We start from the raw sequence: 18773 nt of genomic DNA on the forward strand, positions 1-18773 counted from the left end.
GATATAAGATGCATTATTACTTAATACATTTATACACACCACCATCAACGACAAAAACAACAACCTCATACCACTAATCAAAAAAAAAAAAACTAATTATGACCCACTATATGGATCATCTCATGTTATTGTGCTTGATCAAAAATCATTTTTTTATCGGATGTTATTGACTATACGGTTGTTTTTAATATCTTTCAACGTCCTTTTTTGTTTCTATATCAACTTTCATATGACTAAAAATCATGTTATTAATCGTTTTCATAGGTGTCTCCAATGATCTTCTTTGTACATGTTTGAACGATCTTAATTGATTTTTTATCACCTTAGGTGTCACATCAATATCTGTTCTTATCTGATCATTCATCATTGTGTATCTTCTTATTTCAAGTGTAATCATTCGTCCATCTTAACAATCTCATTTTTACTACATCAACTTTTTTTTCTCACGTTTCGTTCAAGCCTAATAATTTTTACATATAGAATAACATATCTTTGTTGCGGTTCGGTACTTTACAAGCATAACATTTTTGTTAATACTTTCAGTTTTGTGTAATAGATCCCATGTACTTAAATTAAATTGTGTAACTAGTTATATGATGTGATTTTCAATTTTTACTATCAACTTACTTCCATCATCCCTCTAACTAAAACTGCAATGCATATACTTCATTTTACTTCTACTTAAACGAAAATCCCTAGATTCTCAGGTCTTTCTCCAAATCACGAGTTTAGAACTTATTGCTTCCCTTGATTCTTCAATTAGAAATATATCATACGCAAACATCATGCATTTAGACATGTTCTTTGTATACCCCTGATAAGCACGTCTAAAACCAAATTAAACAGGTGAGCTTTGATGTAAATTTATCCTTATAGGAAGTCATAATTATGCTCTCAGAAATTCTCAAATTGTCACCATAAAAAACTCATAATTTCAACCAGAAGATAGATAGGCAAAGAGTTATCAAATTAAATCATCAAACAATTTGCAAATTGAACCTTTTTCATTTCCCTGAGTGGGTCCTGGTGAACTGAACATTGTGTTTTGTTTGATAGGATAGCCGATAGTGTTACTGCAAGCTTCTTTTTATGGCCATCTTTGCAGGATTCTCCACTCAAGCAAAAAAGATCCTCAAAGTTTTCATATTTTTCCAGTCTTACCCAAGACAAAAGTTCCATAGGCGATAACATGGGCTCTTTTCTTGTCTGCCGGATTACATATATATATTCTATAAAACTTACTCTGTCTTCTAAGGGGGCATTTATGTGCAAAGCAAAACAATATACCAACTAGTTTTTTGTTTTATTATTGCCAATCATATATCACTACAAAATATTCCAAAGGACATGGATCGAACAATCGAACCTTTCCTGTACTAATCAAATGCCTTTTCTTGAACTAAAAATGTCAGTCAACTTTCCCAAGCACTGGTTTTCTCCTTTAAGTTATCATCCCTATGAAGAAAATTGTTTCTCTGGTCACTGAGAATAATGCTAGGCTAAGGGAACAAGGGCTAATCATGTAATATATAATCTATAACATTGCAATGATAAGATATGTTGAAATATATTTTAAGAGTATTGATACTTAGACATCTAAACAATGCAGACACTTTACAAACACCTTATATTTTTCTCCATCTATATCTTGTCACATTCGTCATGTACTCTCTTTTTTCTTTATTTTCATTCTGGATATCTTGGACTGTGTGAATTTATGTTGATCAATGGTTTCAATATTTTAATATCCATTGTTGCTATGTTTTTTTTTTTGATAGGCAATATAAAATATATTGAATGGAAGTACAAGGGGTACTTCAACCCAATACAAAAGAAGAGAGTAGATAAAATTACAAGATAAAAGCAGCAAAAGACTGTAAAGAAATAAACTTAAGCTAACCCACCCCCAACTTGTGTCCATTGTTGCTATGTAGTGCTGGTCAAAAGTGGGAGTTGGGAATCATTTGGGTGCTTAACTTAATTTTTATAGGCATCATTTTCCTTACTGCTCTGTCCATTAAGGGCATTGTCTCCCTCTATCTTTTATCACATTCTAATCATAATAACAAGCTAGTTAGTTTATGATTATTCAACCGTGCGGCAATGTGGGACCACAACCAGAAAGCAATAAACTTGTGTCTGAGGAGATTCGGTCTTTGAGTCCTTTTCATGTCTCATGCTAGATGCTCTTTGCTTCATTGTGTGCATGTTTTTTAATGTTTGATTGATTGAATGTAAAATCAACTACTACCTAGGCTGTCAGCTTGAGGATGTAATTTATGTTTTTTTTTTCTGGGAGTAAACCAAAAATTTGGTTGCTGAAAAATTTAAGGTTGGTCTCTTTAGTCTCAACAAAATGGGAATTTTCTTTTTCATCTCTTAAAGATGAAAATTTGTCATCTCTTAAATGTGATCAATGTAGTGCATGTATGAATTCACGTTTTCAAAATTAATTCTCCCGTAAAAGTTACTGGGAAGTACTTTCTCTTATAATCAATTCTTATTTCAGCATTAAAATCTATCGTGTATATGAACATAGTCATTTGGCAATATCAATTGAGTTCATGAAAATGACTAAAATGATCAACTTTTTCATCTTTTATGGGATGGAAAATGTTATTTTCGTATGTCTTTTAGGAACTAAAGTGATCACTGATCAGCATGATATCTTTCAAGAATAAAAGTGATGGTTTACTCTTTTTCTGGGGTTCTCCACTTCTTTTCCTCAAAAGGATATGATGAACTGATGATCATTTGATGAAAAATGCTCTAAGAAAGTTGCAAAGCTTGATGAAGGTTGGGTTCTGGCAATGGATAGTTTTGAAAAGAAATATGCAAGCTTTATATTCAGAAGCATCACTTTTTTCTGGCATTATCATATAATGATATAAATGAATACCTATCTTAAAGAAGAGAATCTATCAAAGCAGTGACTGTGTTGTTCTGTCTTCGCAAGGTTCTTCTTTTCTACTTTTCAATAAAGGGATACTGTGACAGCATCCATTACACATTGGAGCTTCCTTCCATTTTTCACATATATATTTGTGTCTGTGTTTGTGATTAGTGAGTATTGCTGCCAAAATGGCAGCTTAACACATGTCACCCACTTGATGCCAACCTTTGATAGTATATGGCATATAAATTGCATTATTGCAGCATAATAATTTGGCATTTTTTTAGTTGGCAATCAATCTGTGTCTTTATGCCCTGAAGAACAAAAGTATGCAGCTCAGTTATGCTTTTGAAATTCAAAACAAGAAATAATTAAAAGGCATATTGACACCTTTGTTATTTTCAATTCCATAATTAAATAAACTTCAGTTGATCAACTAATCTACCTTAGAGAAAGGGGGGAAAGAACAAGGAAAGGTTTACCTTTGCCTGGCCTATTAATTTTTTTTCTCTCTCTCTCTCTCTCTCATCAAATTCTAGTAATTTGGCCAAGTGTTGGAAGTGCTCAGCCTAGGTCCAAAATTCGTACCTGAGACAAGATGTCTGATCTGTTAGGGGAGCTGCATTGGAGATGCTCTAATAATTTTTTAATTTCCCCCTAATGTCTATCGTTATGGGTCGTGATTATGAATGTTTTAATCTTGGTATTAAGGTGATGGCCATTTATGATATTATTAAGGCGGCAACCATTTATGCAAGGTATGCTTCGATCCATTCTTTTGCCTAGTAGTTTCTGTCTTCTAGCCGATTTTGTTTAGGTCTATGAAGTTCATCCAGCATGCCGGGTTTGGATGACCGTGTTTGGAGCTTTGAGGCTCTACGGTTACACTGATCTCCAAATACTAAGTATTTAGCTTAATGCATGGATTTAAGTGACCGGTCTCAGGTACTAAGACTCAGACATTACAATTTCCATTCATTGTTGGCTTAAATTTGGAGAAATAAAAAGGAAAAATAACACTTCACTTTCAATGGAATAGTTAGATTATTAATTAAGTGAAGAGTTGTGTTTGAAAGTTGCAATTAATCATAAGTAGTCTACTCCTAGCGTTGTTCTCATTTTGACTTCCTATGTAAGGAAGGAAATTTTATATTAGAATTGTGCTTGCTTAAAGAAAGAGACGGCAGGTGCAATTATGCATAACCTGAGGGACTTTGTTCTGCTAAGCCATCATTTTGAGTAAAGATTTGACACCACTAAAGTGTGAAAACATAAACTATATATTAGACAACTATTTAACCCTTGAAATTTATATGACTGATGTTTAATTGGAAGATAGAGGTCCACTGAAACATTGATCAATTGAATTAACAAAACAATACTATATTTGATCACCTCACAGCAATTAGAAAAGATTCATAACTTTCCTTTTTACATTGATGCCTCTAATTTTGTTTCTTTGTCCACCCAAAACTTGGGGTGAAACTTTATTTACTATTCCTTGTTGCTTCATATGTGTTTAGTGGTCAAAATTGAAGAGTTGGATGGCAAGTTTGATTCTTTGTCCTCTCAACAGTTGATATATATTTAAATTACACAAGCAAACAGCCAATTATAATTGTTCTATTCCACATATACCATTCTGGAAAAGTAGTAATGCAAATAAATATGCAGTAATTAAAGTAATGGGACAAGAAACATGAGTCATGAAATTTTTGTCAGGTAACTAAATCAAGTTGGTGATTAAATTACATTGTGGTGGTAGGTGCCTATAAAAATAGCTAGTATTCTGCTACACTCAGAAAAATTGAATAATCTTTGGTTTGGTGACCGTTGGCTATCAATTAAAGAGGCTGAGACATATAAAGCTCTGGAGCTACAACTAGACCTCACATGGTCGGAACTTGTAGTGAATTTCACAGAATTGGTAAATTAAATGGTCAATCTTTCAATTTCTCTTGTTGTTTTTCTGTAAAAGTATTTCTGGTTGTTTTTTTGTTTTTTCTGAATTAAAATATGTCTCTGTAAATTGAATGAGAACAGTCTCAACTCTCAATATGATAAATATGTAGCAGATTTATCTGGCTTTTAGTATAATGCAAATTATTTTTAGTTTAGGAAAAATGTGAAACTGAATCATGATTTGGCCTAAGCCATCTTAGGACAAGTAAACTTCAATGACATCTTCATGTAACAGCAGAACAATCCAACGCGCATAGACTCGCATCAAAATGAATTTTTTGGGGTCAAAAGTGTAGTGATTAAAACTCAGAGAGTTATCCAACAACACTTACATCATGTTGTCCTCCAAGTGGAAATAGTTTTTCCATTTTAACCTACCTTTTGATTTTTACAACTCAGTTGGCCTTGTCAACGGAGTCACAATTAGTAGTTTCAGCAGTAACAAATGAAGTGAAACCTACATCATTGGTATACAAATCATACACACGACGGAATAAAAACACCTTCAGAAGAATAATGCCAACGGTATTAACATTCTTGTTATAATTTCCCGACGATGATGGGAGCGGTTGAGACGGCAACAGAGGTGGCAGTGGTGGTAGGGCAGAGGCAGAAGACTCCATTGTGGTCATGGGACAGTGGTGGAGGAAAGAAAAGAGAAAAAAACTCTCTAAAAGGATAAAAAGTCATTTATTTAGGTAGCAAAAGCACATAATATGGTAGAAAACTCGCATATATTGTGAAGAGAAAAACTTATCATCGAAAAGAAGGGGCCTGTCTAAAAGAGGGAGGATCCTCTAAGGATTTTTCCGTCTTTGCTAGGATTTTGAGGAGGGTATGGTCACAAGTAATAATGAGATAAAATAGATCACTTTCAGAAAGGAAAAAAAAAAACTTAAGATATTGAGTGTATGAATTTTTTTCGTTTATATTCTATTTAAGAATTTCTTTTTCTCCAAATGTGTTACTTATTATTATTATTATTATTATTATTATTATTATTATTATTATTATTATTATTATTCATGATTGTGGAATATGAAATATACACACACTAAACAAGACGAATCATGATAATCATAATATGGAATAAGTACTAAAAAAGATAAATAGTTAGCAACTATAACTAAATTATCCTAGCCACCTCCAACAACCCAATTTCATGTTTGACCTTAGGGGCATCAAAGAATCTACATAGTGGTACTCTTATTGATATATATTGTCTTTATTTAAAGAAAAAAAACATGTTAAAAAATAAAATTAACTATCTGCAAACTGCAGCACTACATTAGTCTGTGGCTTGCAAAAGACTTTTCCTTGATCAAGCTAGCTAGCTCTTCCATAAAAAAGAAGAAAAAAAAAAGATTCTTCTTCCTCAATAACCATAACATTGAAACTGAGTAGCTCCATAACTTTTCATATACTGTTGTGCTGCCACTGTTACATCATGATCTTGCTCTTCATGCAGCCGCAATTCTTCAATCTACATGAAAGTGAACAACACCGTAAACTAACTAGTAATCAACAATGCACCCCTAATTAAATTCATTAATTCATGTGTTAACATTTGATTAAGCAATAAAATTAAGATTTATTACCCAGAAATCAGCTTCATCTTCATCTCTAGTTACACACGGAGCCTTGGTTATCTAGCAGGTCTCATCGTTGCGTGCAAACCTGCCACGTATGCGTGGTCGATTGTCGGCTAGTGTCTTTCGGCATGCATACTGCAGGTACCACAGAATCAAACACATATATTAATTCAGACAATCTTAATTATAATAATGTGATTTAAAAAATTAGGAAACAGTGTTATTATTACCTTAATGGTCTTGTTGAAGTTCCTCTGGTTTCTCTTGGCTCTGTATTTAGAAATTCTTTCTTTCCTTTCTTCAGCACTGTAACGCCCTACTTTGAAGTTTGATTCCTCCAACACAGGCCCTTCCGATGGAGACATGTGATTTCCTTTCATGTTCTGTTCAATATAAAAAATCAACTTGCAAGCAGAACAAACAAAAAAACATAGTGGTGAATGCTCAATTTCGTTTCTAAAAGCTAAGTGCGTAAGCGTCGGGCAAATTAGGAAGAAAATACTATCACAGCCTAACCGTGTCAAATGTCCGTCAAATTAGTCTTTATTGTCCGATAAAATAAAACCTCGGTCAAGTTGGTTCGTACATAAACTAATTTGACTAACATTTGACCGAATTAGAAACGTAAGTATTTTGTTCTAAGATGCTCTCTTACAATTTTAGAGAGAAAATTAAGCATTCACTTAGAAATTGAAATTAAATAAGAGAAAACATAAAAATATAAAATGAATGAGGGTGTTAATTATTTGTACCTGCAAATCCCCTGTGCTGCACACCCTCCTCATCTGTCCAGAGAAGACACTGTGTTCAGGAGAATTCATCTCATGCTTTTGAAATTTTGATGAATCCACTGAAGCATCATGGTGAGAATTTTGGAACAGAAAGCTTGGCTTCCCTTCAAAACAGTTACTGCTGAAGCTTCTTTGCATGTACTTAGACAAATCCTCAGCACCACTGTAACTGTGAGGAATGAATTTCTGAGTACTGCAGGTATAATCATGAACAACACCCATTTGGGATTCCTCACTTTTCACTTCAGACTCATCAAAAGCTGAGAAGCATCCATATTCCGTCGCTAAATTGGAGCCATTTGAGGACAGAGGCTGCTGCTGCTGCACACGGTTGGCGGCATAAAGGCTGAGGCTTCCTAAGTGGGAACTTGGGGGAGAGAAAGAGGAAAAAGACGGGGAAAATGGGTCAAGAGAATTAGCAAGAGTTTCATCAAATGGGTTTGAAATTGAGCTCTTTTGAGCTTCATCAGTGGGAGAACTTGTGAAGCAAGTGAAAGGGTCAGGGAAAAATGGAAAGTCTCCAACATCCCCATCAGCAGAAACCAGGTCTGAGCTTGAATGTGTGTGGAAAGTAGTGCCAAAAGCATAGAGATCAGAAGACATGGAATCAAAATTCGTGATAAAATTGAACCCTGATTCTGAAGCTGAGGGTGAGACTATTTGTTGTTACAAGAAGAAAATAAGAAATTTAATTTGGTTTATGCTTGTGATGAGGGTGCTAATTTTGTCTGTGTTGAAACTGCACTTGAGGCTGTGATTATATGGAAAGTGAAGTGACTCCTGGGAGAACAAGACAAATGGAAACTTGTACCTTTCTGTCACACTCTTTAATGACCTTGCCAACACCTCTGGTTGAAGTAGAGACCAGTTTCTCCCAGCTTGAATGCTTATGCATCATGGAATTTATAAGAAATCATGTTTGTGAATTTGCAGTTATGTCCTTTTTCTTTAATTTTATATTCTCCAATCTCCATAGTTGACTGGTGGGCCCTTTTTAAAAAATTGGAAAAAGTAAGTGTAATCATTTTAATTTTACAAATTTGGTTCGCTTCACCTTTGAGTTTTCGTTTGGAGTAGGAGTGCTTGCTTCTCCAGTTGTTTAAGTTGTAGAAAACGCTCTCGGTGGTAGGGATGGCAATGGGTCTTGAACCCATAGGGTACCCGTAAAAAATACCCACTATGAGTAGGGTAAAAACCCGCTAAATGGGTATGGGGTTGGATATGAGTAATTACCCGCAAAAAGAAATGGGTATTGGTGCGGGTATGGGTACTATAGTACCCAACCCGCCCCATACCTGCACACACACATATTATTATTATTATTATTATTATTATTATTATATGAAAAAATTAACTTAAGCTATAGCTTTCAAACTTAATTATTTTAAAAAATAGGTGACTATTTAAAGTATTCATAATCATTGCTAATTTACTCCCACTTATTTTTAAAATTAGTAAGTTAATAACCTACAACTTTAGGACTATATTATAAATCCAAAATAAAAAATTAAGTTATATCTTTCTTGCTTATTCGTTCTAAAAAAATATATTCTTAGTTGAATGATTTTATTTGTTATGTAGATAATCTTTTGTATTTATATTAGTTTTTTTCATTTAAAAAGTTAGTTGTATTTTTTGTTTTCTATTAACAAAAATAGTGAAAAATATATTTTGGTTAGCTAAATTGCGGGTAATGGGCACGGGTACGGGCATATAAGTACCCAGAGGGTATGGGGACGGGCATTCAAGTTGCTACCCACGCGGGTATGGGGACGGGTACGGATAATTTTTTAAAACGCGGGTATGAGGATGGGTACTATAGTACCCTATCCAGACCCTACCCATTGTCATCCCTACTCGGTGGGTAGTTCTTATCTAGAAATTGTTGTTAAGGACTATTTTGATCTTGTTTTATCTTTTGATTTTATTGAGCTTTCGTTTGTTCGTAGAAGCAGTAATAGTGTCGCAAATTTTCTAGCAAGAAACTCTTTCTCTTTTAGCACATGAGAAGTACAAGTGACACTTACGTATAATAAGTACATATTAAGAGGGAGATGATTCAATTACTTAGCAATCTTAACATCTCTCTCATCTACTTCATTTCTCTTATTAAGTTGTTGTAGCAAATCTCAAATACTTTTTGCATAGACTTTGAGTTTCTCCCTATAATTGATTGTTTACTTGGTCCATTTGGTTTGATAACTAGGAATTTCATATCTTATATTACTTGAGAGATAAAGTGCACTTATTTTTTTTTTTTGTACAACGGAAAGATAAATTGCACCCGACAGGAATCGATCCCTGGAACTCTCCTTACCCAATTCATATGTCCCCAACTCATACCACTTGAACTATCCTACGGGGACGCGCTTATTCTTATTTTTGCGTGTATTTTTAGCACAATAAATTTTTGGTGTCATTGCTGGCATAAAGCCTAAATAGTTATTTTTTTTCAATTTTGAAGGTGTCCACATGGTCGTGTCCCCCATACATAGTAGTGTTTATAAGGTCACAAAAATTAAGAACCACTTGCATGTCTCTATAAGGTCACAGTTGTGCTCTCTTGAAAACAAATTATTGTATTTAATTTCTGTTTAAAGGCATACTAATTCATTCTTGTGAGCTTGTTTTACTGTTTGACACTGCATGATATCTTTTCTCTCAATATTGAAGTGACAGTTAGCATTTGTTGTCCTGTAGTGAACGTAAAAACTCTAAATTGAAGTCGACACTTATCTCTATGATCATGAACACTGAACAATTCACTGACTTCCAAAGCCAATATCATGACTCACTTCATTGATTGAGAGACTCAAAACAAGCTATCAAATTGAAAAGAAATAAGAAGTTTAAGTGATTATTAGTAAAACATTTAAACTTCTTATTACAATTTTTTTTTTATAAAAGCTCTAAGAAAGAGGTTTTATAAAAAAAAATTGTCAGGCCTTATAGGAAAAATATAATAAAAAAAGGCCATTGAGAGCAGTGATTGGTTAATAAAAGTCCAAAGAACCTTCGATTATTAATAAGAATTATAAAGTGGCCCTCTCTTTTCTTCTATTCTAAGGGTCAGCGGTCAGCTGTAAAAGCCCAGCAATAAGTCGAGAAGCCGGCGCCAGTTGTACTATATCGCCTTGTTCTTGTTCAATACTCGACGCGCATTCATTCATTTCCTCTCTTGTTCCTTCCTTCCTTCCATTTCCGGTATTCAAACTACAACCAACATTTCAATTCTTCTGCTTTTTCTTTTTCTCTTTCTCTTTCAATTTTCATTTTGATTGATCCCATTTGCTGAAATTATCGGATCTAGGGTTCTTCTTGTTGGTAATCCACTGAAGAAGAAGAAGAAGAAACGCGAGCAGTTATGGCGTCTCAGGAGCACCTCGAGAAGATGCAACTCCGCCAGAATTACCGGAATCTCTGGCACACCGATCTCATGAGAACCATTCAGGTCGACACTCCATGTAAGCAACCACACTCTCACTCTCTCTGATTTCGATTTCTACATTCTTCACTTGTACTGACTCACATCGTCTCTCAACCTCAATTCTGCGCAGATTGCTGCTTCGCGTTGTGGTGGTATGTCATCTATGACTGGAAATTTCTGCTTGTTAATTTTTTGCCTATTTCATCTATTCTGCTTCTGTAGATCTTATCATAGTTTTTTTACTGTGATTTTCCTGATTGTGAGGGGAATGTAGGGTTTTAATTTCTTTTCGTGCTGTTTATCGCTTCTAGGGTTTAGATCGTGGATTTAGGTTGACTTGCATTGACTCATGATGTACCTTAACATATTGCTGAATTCAATTTCCGGATTCTGTTCAAATTGTTTTGTGTTATGACTTGTTTATGTGTTTTTACGGTCCATAGATATGAGGAAGGAAAGATGAAACCATGAATATTGTAGGACAGGGACAAACATTGCTTATTCAGGATGGTTGAATGATATTACACTAACAAGTTTACATTAGGTTATTAGTGATTTTGTTCTATCATTTTACACCAAGAAAATCGGGTTGTTTGTAAATATACAGTGACTATCCGAGAGGGAGAGAGAGTGCAGGGGGTGTTTTTCCCTTGTAGTTGCAACTCCTTGAGTGGTAGGTGTTGGATGTTGATGGAATCTGATTTTTTGTGTCTATATCATTTCATAAGTGTAGGACCATATCAGTACTGTTCCTTATAGGCAAAACCTCAAAGCAGGAATGCTTCTATGAGATTTCAATTATCATAGCATTGTTCTGGCTCAAAAGGTTATAACACAGTTTGATGTCACATTTAATAAGTTGATGAGGGAATACTTTAATCGATGAAATCATTTCGGCTTCTTTTCTAAAGTTTTCAGTTCATTGGGATCTTTGTAGGTCTTCTGTGTATGCACTAACATTTGACCATATACCTTATCTTATGCATGTGGTGATTAACATTACAAGAAACCATGTCTCTATGCGTGCATCTCCACACTAGAGACCAGGTTGTATGAGTGCTGCATGACATATGCTTTTGAGCTGGTCTTGACTTCCAAGTTCTTGTCTGTACTTTGTTTAAAAAGTTTTTTGTGACTAGCTTGTATTTGTCTCTGCATTTGATCCCTCATTTCTTTGCTTGTCAATTCAATTTCCTGGAATTCTTGAATTGTTATTTTCTATCTGCACTTCCAGTTCAATCACATTTTTATTGACCTTCATTCATGGCTTAAATTTCATTATGGAATGTATTTTCCAGAGTAGTAATCTAACATTCTGTTGCCTCATTATAGTGCTCCATGTGCATCATACTTGCTTCGCAAGCGAGCTCTTTACAATGATATGTCAAGGTAATTGATTTTGTTTCTGCTCTTCCAAACTTACAGCATGACTTAAATTACATGGTTTGTTTGTGTGATATATCTGTCTTTCTTTTCCTTCTAGATACACATGTTGTGCTGGTTACATGCCCTGCAGCGGCAGGTGTGGAGAAAGTAAATGTCCTGAATTTTGCCTTTGCACTGAGGTATATAAATTAACATTTCTTCCCTTTTTTGATATACCTGACATTGGTACATGTTATTGTGGGTATTTTTGTGGTAGATCATCCCTCCCCATGAATCAGGTTTGGGATGTGATGCTTTTGCCTTGATTTTGGCCCAATTCTATACTGTGGGCTATCAAGGAAATAATTGTTGAAGACATAAAATATGGACAGGGTAGGAATTAATGGAGAAGAGTACACATGTGCAGGGTTTTATGGTCAGTTTAGTAAATTGTGTCTAACATTTGAGATTAGGCCTGTTAGTGCTGATATTTCCGTTGTATTTGGAATGATGAATGTGAAATATGATAAAGGTGGTTAATTCTTAACAGCGAAGGGCAATGAATGCACTAAAATGTTTAGTCATAAAAGTGAAATCTTTTGATCTCTCGTTGTTTGGTGGTGACAATAAGAACTAGGAAGATTTTAGATGCTGCCCCAGTGGCAAATGAGGTAGTTGAAGATTTAGGATTAAGTTTCTAGGAATTTTCAACTAAACTGTCATAAGTTTCTAACTGTAGGATGAATTCAAGGATATGTAATTTATTTTTGAAAATTATAGGGACCCTTGCATTTTATTGTTTCATTTTCAGAATTTCTAAACCATGACTAATGGTGCTCTAACAACAAAGACATGAACAAGAATTTTTGGATCTCTAGGGACTCTATTGAAAACTTAAAAAAAATAAAAAATGCAATTGAAAATCCCGAAGCAGCATAGGAGGAACCTGTGGATCAATTTAACCAAGATAAAATTGGGAAATTCAAAGTTTGAAACTGGATTTTGAGTAAGCTTATGATCAACTCAAATGTGGATTTCTGAGGAAGGTTTTATATAGAAATGCCATATATTCAAGATGGAGGATATGGACCCATGGGTGTCCTTAAACAGTTTTATGTCATTGTTAATAACATGAAGTCTTTGTTTCATGGTCAAAAGAGGACATAGGAATGGTAATACCTTTCAGGTGGTGCCATGGTGGATGTACTAAGTGAGTTGTGACGTCATTTCGTAAGCCATAATTCCTTCATATTTAACCTTTTACTTATGCACCGAGTAGGTTGTTGAGTTATTACATTGTTGAAAAGATGAAAATAAACTGAATTCAGAGTTTAAAAAGGCAGCTTTGTTTAAATATCAGGTGTTAGAAAAGAGCATTTTGAGCTATTATTTATAAATTGTTACTTTTATAAATTGTTACTTGCCATTAAATAAAGATGATGCAGGATTCCTTTGGAGCTGGTTTAGTTATTTCAAATAGCATTGCTAACTTCATTAATTATTATCATGCATTGTTGTTTCAGGTTTTCCTCTGCTTTGGAAATTCAGTGGCCTCAACTCGCTTTATGTTGCAAGATGAATTCAACATCCAAACTACGCAATGTGATAATTGCATTATTGTACTCTCTCTCTCTCTCCCTCTCTCACTCTCCCTTTCTCTCCACATACACACAGCTTTCTCTCACACATTACGGGCAGATACACATGCAAATATTTAATTTAATGATATTCTGTTAAATTATATGTAATTCTTTCTTGTAGGGTTTCATGTTTTGCCTTCAACAAATTGCTTGCATATTCTCAATTGTTGCCTTAATTGTGGGAAGTGATGAAATTCAACAGGCTTCTCAGTTGCTATCTTGTTTGGCTGACTTTGTGTACTGCACGTAAGGCCTCCTTCCTCTCTATCAAGTTTCATCATCAATTAGAAATTATATAATATATAGTGGAAAGTGATGTACTGAATTTTTGTTTCTTTTATTTGCAGGGTCTGCGCATGCATGCAGGTAAGTTTTGTTAATCATCACTCACATAAGGTTAATCATTATGTCGTTTGAATGATAAATATTAAACGAATTTTATTTTCAGACTCAGCACAAGGTCGAAATGGACAAGCGTGATGGGATGTTTGGACCCCAACCTGCAATGGCAGTTCCCCCTGCTCAGCAGATGTCACGCATAGATCAGCCGGTTCCTCCTTCAGTTGGGTATGCGCCACAGCCAGCACCATATGGACAGCCCGCACCACAGCCAGCACCATACGGGCAGCCCTACGGTTATCCACCCGCCCCACCACCTGCTCAGGGCTATCCTGCTACTGGTTACCCCCCTGCTGCCTATCCTCCACCAGGATATCCTCCTTCTGGCTACTCTAGGTGATTCATTTAGCATATGCTCTGTGTTGGTCTACTGCGCCAATTGATTGCTTCAGTAATATGTTTCCTTCAACTTCGTACAATTGCAGCTATGTCAAACAGTCATGCGTGGGTGGTGAAATGTCGTAGATAGAATGATTTACTTAATTTGCATTAGCCTCCCAAGTTTTTGATTTCTGACATGAGATTATAATTCTTATCGTGTTGTCCATTCTGATACTTCTGACTTTTATTTGTATATTGGTCTATGGTGTTTATATGTAGTTTTTCCTTTCCGTTTCCTTTGTTGTGTGCAATATATGGTGTGACGTACTGTTCCAAATATTACGAAACTTGTGATTTAATGGGGAAGCCTAGTAAAGCATGAAATATGATTGATCCAGAGAAAAATCTTTCAAAAATTTGTTTGATGGTATTGGGAATGTGAGTAGGGAGGTCTTTTCAAATCTCAGATGTAATCTTTTGTTTTTTCCACTGATGTTTATGTGTTAAAACATTTTTGCTCATCCTAGGTGTAGTGTGAACTTCAAAATTGGGGTGTCAAAATTGGTGAGCTCAATGAGCCGGTTTATTTGTCTCCATATATGAGCCAAATTAGGTTTTAATAATTAAAATTAATGAAACCCCAAATCCAATTGAAAACTTAGTTGGCTTGCTGTCAATCTTGAAAAAAACCTCTTCTATAATTTTCTTTAGTTTTTATTCTCTATTTTTCATGCATGTTGCAGTGTTGCTTATTACAATTCATTCACCATAAAAGTATAAATTTTACATGTATATTCTAATTACACAGTTCCTAGTCATAAGAGAACATTTTATCGATCAATTTATCTTGATAAAAGTTTTATTAATTTACTATTGAAAATCTGGCCCATGGGTCTACTTTGTTTCAGCCTGTGAAACTGCCAGTATTGGCTCTCAAATTTAACCCATAACTACATGGGCCAATATTAACCCAGCCTAAAAATGCAATGGCCCTCTATTTCACACTGGCCATCTGGCGAAATCTGTTTTTAGCACTAACATTGTTCTTCATTTGTATGTATTTGTGCATTGTGTAGCACTCTTAAAGACTAGTTCTCGATGTTGTAAGTGACGTTTGACAACCTTTCGTGTTCATTTGCTTTTCTTAAAAAAAAAAAAGAAAAATGCAGGCAGAAAATTGTTTCAATAGTACTTCAAGTTTTAAAATTCCGTAACTCCTCCTATTAGTAAATGGTCCAACCTAACAAGCCTTGAGAAAGTAGCTCAATACGCATAAAAAAATGAGTTCAGGGGCAAAATGCAAGGGTAAGGAACCCCTGCTTCCCGTCTTTGGCGCATGCCTATAATACGACACATGTAGATTACACAACAAGTTCTTCCACCAGCCAAATCATACCATGCCTAATAAAATCTTAGTAGGCACTCTAGTAAGATCTCCTTTACATAGTATTTATTAACTCTCTTGACTCTTTAAATGATTCGAGCATTGTCTATGTAAGATAGCTAGAAATGAGAGTCATTTGTTTGAATTAGAGGTAAATAACAAAGGTAAAGAAGGGAGACAGACAGCAAATGATTTGTAAGAAATTAAATAATTTAAAATGACATACAAAATCCTAAACTCGAGTAGATTGTAAAAATCTTCTGTTAATTTTATAGCATGTTAAATAATAATTGGATTTCGGTGTAAATAAAATTGCACTTAATATACATTAGATCATATGATATCATTTGTTTTACTTACATCATCTCTTAATTAATCAACACATGTTGATTCAAATTGATGGTAACGAATCACTTCATCTCATAAAATTGTATGTTCGATTCTCACTACCGATGTGAGGCTGTATTGTTAGACAATTTGTAAGCGACTTATAATCCTGAAAGCATATTAAGGTGGTGACCAAAACCTAAACCACCCAAACTTTCTATTTTCATTTGATATAAAAGAAATCATCTCTTAATTAATAAATAGCAACATTGAAGGGTTGCAAGTTTCATGAGGTCCCCTTGGCCCTTCATCCATATATTACCATCCCCACTGCCTCTCTAGACATTCTTAAGTATTGTTTGTCCTATCTCTTCCACTTAGTACTTAATCAAGGGAGGTAAGTATACTATTAATAAAAAAATACTGAAAACCCATCCTAGGTTTCATGCAATTTATTAGACACGTCAAAACATTGTTCAGTAGGTCAACTGATTGCAAAAGTGTCACTACAAGATAAGAAAGGGTCCTTTCAAAGGAGAAAAAAAAAGGATTAGAAAGACAGGGTACGAACTAAAAAACTGTTCATTTGTTCTCACCATCAAGTCAACTTCCACTGATTTATGGAAGTTATTAGTGCATCAAAGGATTTCATTTTGTTTTTTTTGATTGAATGGCTATACGATTTAGAAATCATTTGGCTTAAATACTCTATAGGTCCCTGAAATTGTGCCCCGTACGAAAATAAGTCCCTGAAAAAAAAATTTCCGATTCCGGATCCCTGAAATTGTTTTTTTAATCAGAATAAGTCCCTACCCATGTTATGTGCTTATGTGGCTCTTATTTTGCACAATCATCATTTCCATGTGGATTTTTTAATTTTCTTTTGTTACACATGTGTTAATCAATTATAATTAACAAATAAATCTTAAAATTAAACCCTAAATCAATTAATTCCTAATCCCTAATCCCAAACAAATAAATCAGAAGAAAACAAATTATTATTCACTATGTAATTCTTATTCATCTTCATCATGAATTAATTTTCATCTTCATCATCTTCATCACCTTCAACCTCTTCATCTTCATCATTCATCCACCCCCACCCTCAACCCCACTGCAAAAACCTCATCGCAACCCACCCCCAACCACCAAAATCCCAAAAACCAACCCCCACCCCCAAAAACCCAGAAATCTAGTTTCTCCCTCTCCCCCTGCATCTCCCCTAATTCAGAAACCCAACAATCCAACAACACCAGCCCCCTCTCTCCCTTCATCCACAACCAACATGAACACCAACAACAACATGAAAATCAACCCACAGCCAACCCACAACCTTCACCAACAACAACAACAATGTAACAAAACCCACAATGAGAGTGAGAAGAAAAAGCTGCGATAACCCAACTCTATGAAGCTAGAAAGATCAGGACCCAGAAATCGATCTAGAACCAACCCCCACCCCCAAAAACCCAGAATCGAACTAGAACACGAAAGAGGCGAAGTAGAAGAGATTGAGACAGGAGACAAAGGGCCAGTGGCACCACCGAGCCACCACCGCACATATTGGCGGCCGCCGTCGCGAAGAAGCTAGGGGTTCTCAAACCTGAAGCTCCCTTCCTTCACCTTCTACCTCTGCTTCTCTTTCTCCTTCTTCGACTTTCCTTTCCTTCTCTTAGGTTGAGTTCTGATTATATTAGATTTGGGAATTTAGGGATTTATGATTAGTGGGTTTAATTAGATTTAGGTTAATTAGGTAAATAATTTTTTATATTTAAATTTAATAGTTTTTTTATCCCATGTGCATTTAAAAATAAAAGAAAAAGCCACGTGTAAATATTGAGTCAGCAAAAAATATGCCAGATAGGCTTAAACCACGAGCAGGGACTTATTCTGATTAAAAAAACAATTTCAGGGATCCGGAATCGGAAAAAAAAATTTCAGGGACTTATTTTTATACGGGGCACAATTTCAGGGACCCTTAGAGTATTTAAGCCTCCAATTTTTTTAAGCATAAATTAACATCAACCCGCGGGCCACCTTTTGTTATTTGTTGTTTGTTTGCTTTCTGATATATCATAATCATAATCAAGGCAAAGCATTAATTAGTTGCAGCTGCACCAACGTCACCCATGCTTTTTCGGACTTTCTTATAGAAGTAAGTATAAGGACTCACCATTACCATTCTCTTACGTTACCTTAACCTTCAAACAAAACAAAGTAGTAGTAACAAACATCTTCATGTGTTTATGACCCATGATTTGTCCTCTCTGTGACTCAGTCCTCTCAATTCCTTCATTTCCCATCCAACCACCCAAATTTCAACGAAAAAAAGCTTCAATGAAACAATGATAAAAAATGATTGCTTGCAAATCTGGAATTGAATAGGAAAAACCATTATATATATTGTGACGGCTCAAATCATATAATGAAAGCCGTGAGCATTGTGTTGTGTCATTCATGAATCTTTGTACTAAGTACTAACTTATTCCACTGCCATGACGAGTATTGAACTGCACTATATATTTAGGTGAATCTATGGCTGCGGTTTCAATATTTCATACCATCATAAATTGTAAAATTTATTATCTGTTTCAAATGGACACAAATTAGTGAAAGTTTTTACCGTTTGTCGTGGTCTGAAACTGCCACAAATGATTGCCGGTTGGTGTAGC

The 18773-nt window shown here is 35.0% G+C and overlaps 2 protein-coding genes across 2 annotated transcripts; one reads left to right on the forward strand and one right to left on the reverse strand.

Annotated features, from left to right (window-relative positions):
- Positions 1-5916: 5916 nt before the first annotated feature.
- LOC130711862 (two-component response regulator-like APRR9) lies at positions 5917-8127 on the reverse strand. Its single transcript, XM_057561636.1, has 4 exons — positions 7200-8127; positions 6678-6830; positions 6454-6582; positions 5917-6338 (listed from the first exon to the last, which is right to left on the reverse strand). The coding sequence occupies exons 1-3, from the start codon at positions 7839-7841 to the stop codon at positions 6505-6507; spliced, it is 873 nt and encodes a 290-aa protein (XP_057417619.1). The 5' UTR covers positions 7842-8127; the 3' UTR covers positions 5917-6338; positions 6454-6504.
- A 2158-nt stretch (positions 8128-10285) lies between these two features.
- On the forward strand, positions 10286-14686 carry LOC130711423 (uncharacterized). Its single transcript, XM_057561028.1, has 9 exons — positions 10286-10442; positions 10549-10702; positions 10796-10817; positions 11998-12054; positions 12149-12230; positions 13554-13649; positions 13792-13916; positions 14018-14036; positions 14119-14686. The coding sequence occupies exons 2-9, from the start codon at positions 10603-10605 to the stop codon at positions 14407-14409; spliced, it is 792 nt and encodes a 263-aa protein (XP_057417011.1). The 5' UTR covers positions 10286-10442; positions 10549-10602; the 3' UTR covers positions 14410-14686.
- The last annotated feature ends 4087 nt before the right edge of the window (positions 14687-18773 follow it).

This window comes from Lotus japonicus, chromosome 4, assembly GCF_012489685.1.
Source record: "Lotus japonicus ecotype B-129 chromosome 4, LjGifu_v1.2".
Lineage (NCBI taxonomy): Eukaryota > Viridiplantae > Streptophyta > Magnoliopsida > Fabales > Fabaceae > Lotus > Lotus japonicus.